This window comes from Protobothrops mucrosquamatus, unplaced genomic scaffold, assembly GCF_001527695.2.
Source record: "Protobothrops mucrosquamatus isolate PMUCROS unplaced genomic scaffold, P.Mucros_1.0 scaffold863, whole genome shotgun sequence".
Taxonomy (NCBI): Eukaryota; Metazoa; Chordata; class Lepidosauria; order Squamata; family Viperidae; genus Protobothrops; species Protobothrops mucrosquamatus.
Genome location: NW_015387118.1, coordinates 618,299 through 632,995, shown reverse-complemented (window position 1 = coordinate 632,995; position 14,697 = coordinate 618,299). Strand labels below are relative to the sequence as shown.

Genomic DNA, 14,697 nt, shown 5'->3' with positions numbered 1-14,697 from the left:
GGCTGAGGCTCTGCATTAACCATTTGCTTTGGAATGTAAATGCCGTGTCAACTATTGTGCTATATTTTTTTCAGGTTTTATAAGAGAAGTTTATAATTCTTAAACCTTGATAATTTTGTTTTATTTACAAATATATGTATATGCGTACAGTATTTGCATTGCATTTATATTTTATACTGCTATTTCAAAGTTTATATTATCCCGATTGCTAATTTTAATTTCTTCTTGTTGCATATGTGTAGCCTCAACAAACCTTTTAGCGTATTTTGATTTAATATTGTCTTTTAGCCAATTCTTTTTTGTCTAAGTATTTTCCTTAACAATCCTGACATGGTCAATTTAATTTTGGATATTTGAATATCAGTTCTTTTGTACTGGCTAATGACCACAGTAAAATTAATAAGTAAATATAAAACACCTCCCCCACACACACACCTGTTCAGATTGCTTAAAATTAGTATTTTAGAATAAAGACATGAAGACATGGTTTTTACTGCCTTTTGTTGAAATAACATTAAAAAATAAGGAGACTTCAAGAACATAGTGTTGCAGGGATTTCTTTTTTCATTGCATTACCAAACTGCCATAAGTTTATTACTTAATCTAACACAGAACTAGTGTCTATGTTTCAATTAGCATTAAGGCTTCAGAGATTCTAGGATGATGGTTCCAAACTTGCCTTCTGATCAGAGTTCCAAAGCAGAGAACATGTCAGTAAGTACAATGGTAGAGCTTGTTCCCTATTGAAAATGACAAAGATTTCAGGGTTATGAATGTCATCAACCACACTATCGTAGAGCTTCCTACTGCTTGTGTTAATTAATGGTGGTGCTACATAACTCCGATTGCCCCTTGTGTATGACCCTGTTACAACTTCTGCTTCAAACACACAGATCAAATGGTCCATTTCACATTTTTCTCTGGTATCTGCTATAAGTTTCCGAGGGTTCTTTTTAAAATAAATGCCAGCTCCATATTTCTGATCTGAAAAGCAAGACAAAATGCAGGCCGTTTTACCATATTTTCATTATAATGGCAATATAAATGACTAGCTGACTGCAGTGTCTTTAGTCTTTCAACCATATACTAGGTAGAACTTTTTTTTTTTGGAGAGATGAGCCCCATTAATTCTTAGGCTAAGACGGGAGGCATTATGTAATTGTATTTTGGTACATCAACAAACCACGAGCTAATCTGCTAATTCAAATGGACAAGAGATAGAAACTTAAAGAGTTTATACTCTGGAATATAGATATATGGTCTGCGGTGGGGAATCAGCTTCTGTGTTTGAGGCTGAATTCTTGCTTACCCTCTAGTTTCTAATCTTTCTGCCTATAATAGCTGAGAAGTGAATTGAGAGTTAAGTATCTGGTAGTCTAATTTACTGCCAACTCTGGATGCGAAGCCCAAGAGGACATAAGAGAGGCACCACAATCTAGTCCTATAGTTTAGGTTCCTTGCACTTAAGATTGAAAACTCCAATCTTGTTTCTCACCAGTATAGAAATTAAAATTTAACAACCGGTTGTAAAATACCGACTTTTAAGTCATGTTTGTGTTGTTTCAAAGGTATTCAGTTTGCACACGAATAGGGTATTTAATATGCTGAAAAAATATTCTGCATTTTCTACACCATTTACAGCAACATATCTGGTTTACCTTGTGATGAGGAGTAAGTTTTCTGAAATCCAGTTTTGCACACCAGGCTACAATACTGAGCAGGGACATGATGGTACAATCTATGGCATACAGGCATTCCAGTATTTCTTCCTTCTATTTTCCTTTTTACCCTTTGGAAAGCAGATTCTAAAAGAGGATTATGTATTTTCTCTATCTGTAATAAAAACAAACAGTAAGGATGTACCCTGTTTATTACCAGTAATGTAATGATTGTGAATGTAATTTGCCTGCCAACCAGCAGAAACTGCATATTCCTGCAAACCTTTCCTCACACGAGAGATGCTGCCTGGTATGTGTCTTCAAGATTCTGGAGGAAATCCAGGTAGTTGAATCAAAGAAACATCGCACTCAAGGATTATCTGTTTTCTGTACAAATAAATCATTGTTCAACCAAGATTTTGTTCCAGAATATGGATTTGTTTTCTGTGAAATATTAAGCCTGTGTATTTTTCCAGTCACAATACAAATTAGGTCATTGCTTGTTAGTCATTATCCTTTTTCAGGTTTGTCATAAACATATTAGTTTTAATTAGACACATATTTTGGAATTCTGTAGCGTCTTCTGAAATCTAGCTTGAGCTCATAATTTGTAGGAAACTGACACCATCTGATGATTTGCTCAGAGTGACACATTGTTTATTAATCCCAAGATTGGTGGTTGATTAAACGCACACATACACACACAAGCAACTGTTGTGTTAGATTTACAATTAGTTCCCAATTTTCCATGAGCAGGGAATCCTCAGTTTTATAGGATGCTCCTGATAATGGAAGGGAGAAGGAGGCAAGTTATGCTAACTCCTACAGGCCAATATGACTCCATAAAAGCTTCTCCGGGACTCCTCCAGAGCTGTATGGAAGATCATGTTTGCAGCTGCAAAATGGGAAATCAGCAAATCAGATGGATTAAATAACCTTAATTCCCTCAAATGGATTAAATCTTTTTTTCTTCTTCACGGAAAGCAAACCTGAGATCCAAAATTGACAGCATTGAACAGTCAGCTGCTGCAAAGAAAAGGAGAAGTGGCAACCAGTTAATGTCCAGTTTAACTTGCAGTTTGGATCATGGAGAGACTTTTTCAATGAAACCCTGTCAAATCGTTAAATTTCAATCTTGTTTGCTTAAGTTTGGTTAATTTGGTACATCTATAACACAACACAATTTTCTCCTAGCATTATTTTGCTATTCACCTTTAGAACCCGGAGGCCGGCTTTTTCGAGCTGTTTTTCTTTGTCCTTGAATTCTTGAAGGTAAGACTCTATTGGGGTGATTTGATAACAGCATCTGTTTGCCATCTCCAGACCCCCTTCTTGATGAGGATAGCTCTCCAAAGATCCTGGATGCAGATAATACATTGCTTAATAAAAATTAAAACAAGATTTTCATACTGAAAAATAAACTGAAAACTTAAAAGAATGGGATGATGCTCTTTAATTCCATTTGTTCTATAAAAGGAAAAAATTAAATATAGCATAATGCTATGCTATAACGTACCCTTAAAAACTTTTGTGTTAACATAAAAAGATAAATCAATAAAAATACAGAATCTTTTAAAAAATAAACCAAAGCTAAATAAAATAAAAATAAACCACAACGGTAATTGTAGAAAATTAGAAAATAAAAATTGAGAGTATACAGTATGTATACACACACACACACATTCAAATGGGAAACATTTTAAACACCCATTTGGGGTATTTCTGACTCGGGACATTTGTGCAAATGATATTTCTAAGATGAAATAAGAAAAAAATAGTTAATATAGCCAACACGACTAAAATATTTTTTTCATTCACTATATGTTGTTTCAAAGTTCGGATCCTCTGTGGATTCCACTGATATGTATCAATTTTATTACAATTTGCAGTATGAAACCGAGCAACTGACAACAGAGGTTAAATAATATTCTAATGCTGTACTAGTTTATACGATTTAACAAAAAATGGACAAGCCAACCTCTGGCTTTCTGAAAAAGATGGTTGGGTGATTTTCCTAGAGCAGAGCATGTTCAGACTATCATTGTAGAATTCTGCTATTTTAATTTATCTGACATGGATTTATATTACTTTCTACATTATAAGAATAAAGTCATGATACAAACATTTAAAGGTACAACTTATGTCTGTGCAGTTTTGTCCCAGCAGTCTGCCCGTCCACTATTTGCTGTTAGCAAGCATTGGGCAATTCATAGTGAGATGCTGAAACAAAACTCCTTTTAAGTTTAATAAAGATTATGTAAATTTCTAAAACTGCTTTTGCTAAGGACTAGAAACCTGCTTTTAAAAAGTTAATTAAACCAAAATTTTCCGTGAATTCTTAAAGATATTAGATTAATATCTGTTATCAGTGGAATATGTTCATACAACTCTACGTACCATCCATCTTAAGAGCTTCTTGCTTGGCTGTAGACTGTAGCATGAATTCAATTGCAAAGGCTGCATCAATCACAGCTCGGGGAGACCCTTCGATCTCTAGGGCTGCCCCTGCTCCACTTACACTCTCCAGGATGTTAATGCCAAAATGTTGCTGAAGGTGAGACAATTCGAGAGGCTGGACACTGCTCAGGTTTAAAATGTTATGATTCCGTATAACAATCCGTCCAGTTTCCTCAACCAATATAATATCTCTGAGCCACCGTCCTGCTTTCTCCAAAATATCATGGCTGCGTCCTATCAGTTCCACAAAAGGCCCATTTCTTTCAAAACCTGGATTGGCTTGGACATCAGTCTGTAGCTCTGCTTTAAAAAAGAAAGAAAGAAAAAAGATTTGCACTGCTGAATGATTGCATCCAAACGTAAGCAATCCAGGGGGAAAAAGTATGCTGTTAGGTGGCTTGAATGGATAGTTAGAGATAAGACTAGATAGTTCCAAAAAAGTGATGACCATCTGGAGACTCAAGAAGGAATGAGAATGACCAGAACACTGAGATAATTTGGTCATAAAGAGAGAATGACTAAGGATCAAATTGCAAAACAGATGTAAAGAAAAAATGGATCAGTCGAGAGAAAAGGGAAGCCTTTGGGTCAAGTGGATGAAATTCGCAAAAACAAGCTAGAGATTTAAAGAACAACAGGCAGTGTACAAAGTGGTATCTTGTTATAATTTTGAGATATTTAACATGATTTTATACAATAAATATTGTACAATTTCTGCAATTTTAAGACAAAATTCCCCAGGAGCTTCCACTGAGCAAAATCTTGCTTTTAGACAAGATTAGATAAGATTAAGAATTAAGAGTTTTTAAGGTTTTCCAGCTTTTAAAATCTAAAGGAAATCCCCCTTCCCTGAAATGCTTCCTCCCTCCTATCTTGATTAATTTTCACTGGTCCTTCTTTTATCTCACCCACCTTTCAGCTTCTCCTTCTATGGCTGGGTTCTTACATCATATGAATCCGCAACTTCTTAAACCATTGGTTGCTGACTGAGCCACAGTTAGCTGGGTTCACATTCCATATTAAACTAAAACCCAGCATTTACAAACACAGCAGAGAGGATCACTACCATTGTCAAAAACAATGACATTAGATGATGAGTATGTGGGGTATACTGAATCATAAATCACTGTCAACGAAGTTGTTTAGTTCAAAGTTGTTTAGTTCCCCACTCTTAAGGTTTCAATCATTGGACAGGTCTTGACAAAAAATCTATTTCAGTTCATTGAACTCAATTAAGCCAAGAATTCCCATACATTTTAAGCCTCCAATTTATTTTTACCAATTGTGTCAACATTGCTGCAGTCCATCTTTTCTTCTAGTTTGTTCTTCACTGACATAAGCTTGGCACAGAAAGCCTTTAAAAAAGGGGGGAAATAATGATTAATCAGAATAATATATTACTAATTTGGATTTTTTTTTTTGCTCATATAACACCATGGACATTATAGCAAATGGCAATTAGAATAGGTAATAATAAGTTTTCAATTGAATGTGTCTTCCCAATATTGAATGNCCTTCTCTACTTTTTGGGAGACAAAGTTGTCTGCTAGGTTTGTCAGGAATCTGTTTGATCTTCCACTTGGTGCAGAGTTTGTCTCCCAGTTGATATCAGGGTAATTAAAGTCCCCCATTACTATGGTGATGTGCTTTCTACATACCTTAGTTAGCTGACTAGCAAAAAGTTCATCTATTTCCTCTGTTTGGTTGGGTGGTTGCTGACTGAGCCACAGTTAGCTGGGTTCACATTCCATATTAAACTAAAACCCAGCATTTACAAACACAGCAGAGAGGATCACCACCATTGTCAAAAATAATGACATTAGATGATGAGTATGTGGGGTATACTGAATCATAAATCACTGTCAACAAAGTTGTTTAGTTCCCCACTCTTAAGGTTTCAATCATTGGACAGGTCTTGACAAAAAATCTATTTCAGTTCATTGAACTTAATTAAGACAAGAATTCCCATACATTTTAAGCCTCCAATTTATTTTTACCAATTGTGTCAACATTGCTGCAGTCCATCTTTTCTTCTAGTTTGTTCTTCACTGACATAAGCTTGGCACAGAAAGCCTTTAAAAAAGGGGGGGAATAATGATTAATCAGCATAATATATTACTAATTTGGATTTTTTTTTTTGCTCATATAACACAATGGACATTATAGCAAATGGCAATTAGAATAATAATAAGTTTTCAATGGAATGTGTCTTCTCAATATTGAATGCTTGGGATAGATTGGAAATTCAATCAGTGAAATCATGTTTACATACAAAAGAATAAGAAGATACAATTAATGTTAACAGTTTAACTAACATTTAGAATAGAAGACTGATTTAAGGTTCCAAAAAGTTTGTGATATGTCCTTTGTATAAACTAGTAAATAAAATAGTTATTCTCAGTGGACTTTTGCCATTGTTTCCTTGACTGAGATTTTTGGATATCCCAACAAGAAATTCAGGTAGTAAGGAAAGGTCTAGAACTCATGCCAAATTCAAAGGATTATGGCAGACTATGTGGTCACAACAAGATGTATTGCAATTTCTTTCAAAATTGCACTTCTTTAACAGTGTACAAAATGTTGTTCAAGAAGATGATTCTCAGACCATTGTGCATTCTGTTAAAGTTTTAAGGGAAGATGGAAACAGAATAAAGAATAAAACATAGTTGGATATTAAAACTTGTCACAAAGTCTATACTTTTTTAACCCTTTCTTCTTATTTGAGCTACAGATTCATAACCTATCTTTGAAGAGAAAGAAAACAAAGGTCCTCCATTCAAAAATCAGAAAATGGTTATTACACCATAACCTAATTATCCTTTCTTCAAGCTTCAAGGTCCTCATAGATTTGGCCTCCAAGACACTCACTTTCTTTGTTATATATATACAACATACACCTTAATATATTTAAACTTTTCCTAATCTTGGCTAAAGAGTAGAGACAGAATAAACTAATCAGTTGGGTTGCTAGACAAATGTTCAAGCATAATTTTCAAGGCTTCCAACCAAAAACTGGCCAGCCCTTTTGGGATTATATGAGGATTCCTATCCTGGGCAGGCAGCTAGACATCCATGGTGTTTTCCAAGCCTCTGATTCTATGGTATTCATAGGATTTAAGTGACTTAAAAAAAAAACCTCCTACAAAGGACAAAAATATTAGCAACGAAAAGCAATTCTCCATCTCATAATAGTTTCACTCATAATAGTGCAAGGAGAGTAACCTGAGTCTCATGCTAATACTGACTGCATAATACCACATGTTTTCCTTAGGCCCTTGTAATCTACCTGCAAGGAATACAGCATTCAATAACTTACTTCATAAACATCAATGTTGTCCAGAGGTACCACAATGTAGACATCCAGCTTCTTTCCAATTTGTTCCACTGCAAAGTGCATGATTTCTTCCACCATAATTTCGGCCACCTCATTACTTGGTAAATGTAAATCTTTAATTCCAAGAGGAGGAAAAGCAATGGATGGCAACTTCTGTTCCACAGTCTTGGAAAGCCCTTTAGAAATGGCTGTTTTTAATACCTGCAAGCAAGATATTCAATTATATAAGCTGATTTGCTCCCAAATTCATATGAATGAAACACTGTAAAGCTAACATCACCTCTTGCCTGTTGCCTTCAATGTAAGATGGCCAAACCACATGCAGCACATGCTCACAATCAAGATTGAATCCTTTTGTGTATATGAAATTGGATCTCTCTGATGGAAGTTTCTGTAACTCAGAGACAAATTGTTCCTGCAGAGCTGGACCTGCCTTTTCCAAAATTGCTCTTGAAATCATTCCTTGAGAAAGGTCATCTTGTATGGTCACAGAATTAATAATTATAGCAGCCTGGAAGAGAGCAATGTAAAATGTGAAACTTTTCATGCCATGTTCATGCCAGGTTTCTACAGACAAGGAATTCCCACACTATTCCATCAGCATCAAGAAATCTTAATAATCTCCCCCATCTTCATAAGGACAGGACATATTTCTACAAAAAAGGTTATATAAAGTTTTGGGACTTCCAGCAATAATTTGAGGCATGCACAGAGGGAATATCAGGTATATTCAAACTGAACATCCTGTTGAATAAGTAGCAACAAATTTAATGTTGGATGTGGCCCATGTATCTTCCACATCATATACTTTTCAATAAAGCTATAATGTCTACTGGTTTTCTGCACTGGAATTAAAAAAATATTCTTGGCATGCCAACACATTTACAAGAGACATTATAATCCACAAGACTTACTTGCTGTGTTTCTATACCCCCTTTTTTGATCTGCAGGCAGAGTTCATTGACTGTGATAGAGTCAGGAATACCCGACTGAGGCACAATATCATTAACCCCGAGCAGATCTTCGCAAGCCTTTTTCATGACATCAGCTGTGGTCTCATCAATGTTTACAAGGTGGATTTCTTGTAAGTAGCCAAATAATGGAGCAAGTTGAACAAAGTTCCTGATTGTCTGTACAATCACTTGAGCACACCAATCCTGAGGAAAATTGAAGATCCCCGAACTCAGCGCAGGAATGGCCACAGACTTGATATTGTTTTCTGGAGCATTCACGTATTTCAGAATGTTTATTATGGCAGCTTCCAACTTGAGGCAACATTCCTCCTTCTGATCTTCTGACCACCTTGGACCTACCGCATGGATAACCTGCTTACAGGACAGTCTTCCTCCGCTAGTGACCACAATCTGGCCAGCACTGAGTGGGCCATTCTTTTCAATGAAAAGTTTGCACTGCCCTTCAATTTCTGGCCCACCAGCTTTCAGGAGAGCAAACGCCAAACCTCCAAAATAGTGCAGGTATTCATTGGCTGCATTCACCAAAGCATCGGCCTCATGTCTTGTGAGATCGTCTACCCAGACAGAAACCTCTACTCCTTCCTTCAGGCTTTTCCTATATACTTCCATGGGATTTCTCATGCTCTTAAGGACGCAGATACAGCCAAACTTCTTTTGAAGAAGGCTGCACAGGTAATTCTCTCTTCTCTTAAGAACTGCATAAACACTGTTAGTGATGGGAATTGATAGCATTTCCTCATCTATCGGAATCCTAATTTCTAGGGAGATAAATGGAAATTAACGTTTGGCGGGTTGTGCAGATTTGTACATACATTCCCGCTGTTCATTTTTGAAGATTTTACTCCCTTCTGCTCCCAGGAAAGAAAACTACTTGCCAGTATATCATTTCTGCAGAATGCCATCTTTCCCTAACATAAATTACATAGTGATCTTGTGACATTAAGCATTCCCATTTATCAGGCTATTGATACAAAGGAAGTCAGCCGAATGCCAGCAATGGAATTTGCACCTGGAATGGGAAGGGATGTTTGTAATGCCAAGAGCAGATGGATATTCTGTTCACATCTCATAAACAGAGAGCTGCTTATCCCTCAAATCAATAGAGAATTAAAAAGAGGATCAAAAATATCAAGGAGAATCAAACTTAATGTACTTGCTGATAAAATGGGGATCCAAGTACAGATATTTTAGATTGCAAAGATTCTGCAACCTATCCCCTTTTTCCTTGCAACACATCTGCTTACTGAGATTTTGGGAGATCCTAGCTTTCTTGATTACTGTTTAGAGGTTGGCACATCCTAACAAAATGATACAAAACTGCTTAACAGCTATTTTAGCATTACATCGCATGTGAATTAGAGGACACTGCTTATATTTGGCAGTACATGCGTGGTGATGTACATACAACTTGATGATGCAGGATGGAAGTTTTTAGTATGAGGATCTCAAGTACAGAAACTTGAGAGAAATTATAAGGAACCTCAGTGAAAATTGTATGACTAAAAGACATAAAGACTATTTACCTGCACTGGCTTTTTTAGTAGTCTCAGAACTGGAAGTCTGTGAAAATAATAGCAGAAAATCAGAATAGTCTTTCTTAATGTCTAAGCTAAAACCATTGGCATTAATGTTTATGAATCCTCAATTTAATAATCACTCTTCTGAGACAATTCACTAAAAGGAGACAAAGATTTTAATCCATTATGCTGTACAAACCATATGCTAAGTTGACATACAGGTAGTCCTCGAGTTACGTATGTAATGGAGCCTGCCCATTCCATTCTTAACTCAAGGAGTTGTAGGAGAGAATGGCGTGCCTTGAACGTGATCACTCCCTGCTTTCACCCACGCATTCGCTAATCGAATGCACAGTTCGTTAAGTTCATATGAGGTATCCCAGGTTGGGGAAGACCATGGGGGCCTAGTGATGGAACAGGCCACCTGCTTCAGATCACCCAAGGTGTCCCCCGACCCTCTTTCTTTCTTTCTTTCTTTCTTTCTTTCTTTCTTTCTTTCTTTCTTTCTTTCTTTCTTTCTTCCTTCCTTCCTTCCTTCCTTCCTTCCTTTCTTTCTTCCCCACCCAGGATCACTTTGTTTGAGATGGGTGGCCATATAAGCTTGATAAAATAAGTATCGATCTATGTCTGTCCATCTATCTATCTCTCTATCTATCTCTCTATCTCTATCTCTATCTCTATCTCTATCTCTATCTCTATCTCTATCTATCTATCCCAGTGGTTCTCAACCTGTGGGTCGGGACCCCATTTGGGGTCGATCGACCATTTCATGGGGGTCGCCAAGCAAGGCTGTCCGCCATTTTTTTTGTCTGCCATTTTTTTTTGTCCGCCATTTTTCCCCCTTTTCCAGCAGGTGCCTTACCTCCCTTGGGCTGGGCCAGTTGGTGGTCGGCCTGCTCCGTCTCTGCCACTTGCCAGCTACGCCTTGGCTGGCGCAGGGGGCGGAACCACGCATGCATGGCGCTCCCGGGCAGGGAAGGTCCTCGACTTATGACCGGTTGGGTAGTCCTCGACTTACGACCGGTTTATTCCTCGACTTATGACCGGTTTAGTCCTCGACTTACGACCAGTTGGGGTCATGGCATTAAAAAGGTTGAGAACCACTGATCTATCCAGGGATTTTTTTCTCATAGAATGCCCAGAATGGAGTTCCGGCACCTTTTTTGGATGGAACCTCATAGGGTAAGCAAGGCGGGTTGTATGATGTGTGTGAGTTCCGGCACCTTTTTTTTTTTTTAGAAAAAAAGCACTGTATCTATCTATCTATCTATCTGTCTGTCTGTCTGTCTGTCTGTCTGTCTGTCTGTCTGTCTGTCTGTCTGTCTATCTATCTCTATCTCTATATCTATATCATGGACCAGTATAAAACAGAAAAAAATACACTCATTTCAATAACACTGAAACTTGCAAGAGATAAAAGAAACTAAAAGTTAGCATTGCTAACACAATAGTATAATATTAAAACACTAAATTATGTGTAGAAAAATTATTTACCAATACTGCAATCTCAAGGGGGGCTCTGAAGACCAGAAAAGGGTGTAAAAACAGATAAATAATAAAAACAAAACAGGAATTCCAAGTAAGTTCAGTCATTTTCAGTAGCCCTAATTATGTTTTTGAATTTTTATTGGTACCAGACAAAATCTAGCAATATTGTTTGTCATAAATGGTTTCTTATATGAGACAGAATCAAGAAGAAAACTTTTGTTATGACCTATAACACATGCCAATACAGAAAGTGTAAGTTTTTCAACCTCACTGGCAACAGGGGAATATAAAAGTATGTGTGTGATGGTCTCCACAGTATTTCTGCTACATGGACAGGTTCTCATGCAAAATAGCAATAGCAATAGCACTTAGACTTATATACTGCTTCACAGTGCTTTACAGCTCTCTCTAAGCAGTTGCTTAGAGTCAGCATCTTGCCCCCAACAATCTGGGTCTTCATTTTACCGACCTTGGAAGGATGGAAGGCTGAGTCAACCTTCCAATAAAGAAAGAAGAAAGAAAAAACGCAAGCTGATTCTTAGAAAGGCAAGGGAGGCTAAAGTCATTAAGTATCTGCCTGGTTCCTTTCTGGAAGAAGCCATGTGAGCTCTAATTGGGTTGGAAATGTGGGAGGAGAGAGATGCTAATGATAATGCTCACACACAGCTAGACGCACCCAAGAACCAACACCATTCCGGAAGTGGTGCCATAGAAAATCTGTGAAACATTACAAAAACTCAGACAAGCCATCCATAACAAGTGTCGGGGCATGCTGACTTCCAGTGTGGTGTTGGTTCACGATAATGCTCGCCCGCACACCGCTAGACGCACCCAAGAACTTTTGAAGCAGTTCCGTTAGGATGTTTTTGATCACCCTCCTGTAGCCCAGATTTGGCACCGAGCGACCACTACTAAGGAATTTCAAACCTTGTATGACGTTATGACAAGTGCCTCAATTTGAATGGCGATTATGTTGAAAAGTAATGTAATGTTGCAGTTTTCTAAAGTGTATAATAAAAGTTCTGTATCTGCGAGTGTCTGTCATTGATAACCAAGCGGAGGTTTATTTCTGAATTGCCCTCATAGTTTACCATCAGATCTTTCAGTGATAATCGTAATATTTATGCTAGTTACTATAGGTAGCTGAATACACCATTGATCACAAATGCCAATAAACTTCATTTTTTCTGGTTGGACATTTAATTCCAAGGAGAAATTTAATGTGAAATTTAATGTAATTGGGTCTTTTTAGTGCGAAAAAAATTATTTTGGAACACCTTAACACAGTTTGGTCCTTTAAGACCAATTTTCCTTAAGCTTCCCCTGCCTTTTCCAAGCCTATGTCCACTGGCCCTTCTTCCATGATAGGCTGGGAAAGCTCTGTTTGAAACTTTCTTTCTATATACTCACTAGCAATTTCATCATGTTCCCCATTTTGATCCTGTTCTTCCTGGTGGCCTCTTAGTTGTCCTTATTATCTTCTTCCATTTCCCTGGGTTGAGAGCTAGAAACTGCCTTCAACTCACCAGCCACCTCACTTAGAATCTTTTGGCCCAGTTACTACGGAGATCGTTGCCAGAAACTCCATGCCATTGTCAAGTTGCTCCTTAGCACTTAATTCAGGACTGAAGAAATAGTAGCCCTTCAGACATGCTGGGCCAGGGTCCACCAGGCCATTGGTCAAAGATGAGCAGGACTGCAATCCAATAAATTCTAGACAACTGAAGATCTCCAATCTGGCAGGGAAAAAAAATCAGAATACTTGGGTCAAATCTCTTAATCTCTGCAAAAAACATTTCACTAAATGCATTCTAGTCTTGCTTTAGCCATGAAAGCTGGCTTGGTGACTTTGGGCCATTCATTCTTTCAATCCAACTCATCCCACAGAGTTGTAGTTGTGGGGAAATTAGGAGGAGGAAGGTATGTTGGATATGTCACCACCTAGGGTTATTTGTAAAAATAATAAAGGCGGGATACAAATAAATGTAAAAATAATAAATAACAACTGTATTTGGCATGCAGGTACAAAGGGGGGGGGGAAAGACTTGAATAACAATACCATGCCCACCATCTTGCAGAATTTGACCTTGCTTGTGGGTGCCCTTTTCAAAAGTAATTTCAGTTACTAATACCACCTTCATCTATGTCAAGATATTTAAATTTATAACTGGAACAGTGGGGGTTGTGTAAGTCAGAACACACAGTTATAGCTGATTGATTAAAGAGAGTTGGCTACTGCGTGAAGCAATCTAAGCTGTGATTGATTGCTATGAGTGAAAAGGGGGAGTTTCCTTGTTTCCTGCCTTTTTTGCTGTGTGCTCAGTGTGCTCTGTGATTTACCTGATGTTCCTGCTGTATTGATTTACCTGACTATGCTCCTGTTTGCCTCTCTTATTTACTGTAAATATATTTATATAAAACCACAAGTTCTTGTCAACATCTCTGACTCCATTTGGACACCGGCTGCACAATTACCTGACAATCTATATCCTCAACTTCATTAAAAAATGTTTATAAGCATTTCACAAGTCTCCATATTTCTTTCTGGACTGAATCAATTCATTAGCTGCTTCAGCCATTGAAGCAACTCTAGGCAAAGTGCATGAATAAAAGAACAAATTAAAATAGGCTAAACCTAGCCAACAGAAGGCAATATAAGTCACATAAAATTGGGGAAATAACATTACAGGTAGTCCTCAGGTTATCATTCAGAAACTGTTCAGTTATGATGGCACTGAATGGATGTGTTCTGTTACAATTGGTTCTTGAGTTCTGGCTATCAGTGTCCCCATGGTCATATGATCATGATCCTGGTCCTCAGTGTCAAGCTTGCAATTATGAGGGTTGGAGTGACCTTCTGAGTCACATAATCACAATATCTGAGATTCCCTGCCAGCTTCTCACAAGCAAGCCAATCGGCAATTCAGTTTTCTTCCAGGACAGACCACAAATAAATGTATTTAACACTAAATAGCAGTAAGCAATTACTTACTTATAATAGGAGCAAAAAAAATGCAATTTTCAATTCTATTTAAATGCATTTTTAATAAAACCTGAGGGGAAAAGGTTAATGCAGAAAATCATTGAAAGCTAAAATCAAATGTGGCAGTATTAGAGTTAAAGACATAATAGATAGGGGGAAAATGTATATGGTGCTGTCAGCCCTTCAAGGTAGACCAGACTAGAAAATCAAAGTTATCAATACCAATGTTACAGTATGGTCCTTATAAGGTTACAATAAAAGAATCTTGCAAGTCTGAATGTGCTTC

The 14,697-nt window shown here is 37.4% G+C and overlaps 1 protein-coding gene across 1 annotated transcript; it reads right to left on the bottom strand.

The window, feature by feature from the left end:
• Positions 1-588: 588 nt before the first annotated feature.
• PARP9 (poly(ADP-ribose) polymerase family member 9) lies at positions 589-12,862 on the bottom strand. The gene is made up of 10 exons (XM_029284719.1): positions 12,839-12,862; positions 9,947-9,983; positions 8,364-9,181; positions 7,730-7,960; positions 7,432-7,650; positions 6,113-6,188; positions 4,056-4,415; positions 2,871-3,016; positions 1,659-1,833; positions 589-984 (listed from the first exon to the last, which is right to left on the bottom strand). The coding sequence occupies exons 1-10, from the start codon at positions 12,860-12,862 to the stop codon at positions 656-658; spliced, it is 2,415 nt and encodes an 804-aa protein (XP_029140552.1). The 3' UTR covers positions 589-655.
• Positions 12,863-14,697: the final 1,835 nt, after the last annotated feature.

Excerpts from the sequence above, each read along its gene's own strand:
- PARP9 (XM_029284719.1), bottom strand. The coding sequence starts at position 12,862 with ATGGGGAACATGATGAAATTGCTA. Across the intron at positions 9,984-12,838 it reads GGAACATGATGAAATTGCTA|ACTTCCAGTTCTGAGACTAC; the intron begins GTGAGTATATAG and ends TTATTTTCACAG. Across the intron at positions 7,961-8,363 it reads GGGGTATAGAAACACAGCAA|GCTGCTATAATTATTAATTC; the intron begins GTAAGTCTTGTG and ends GCTCTCTTCCAG.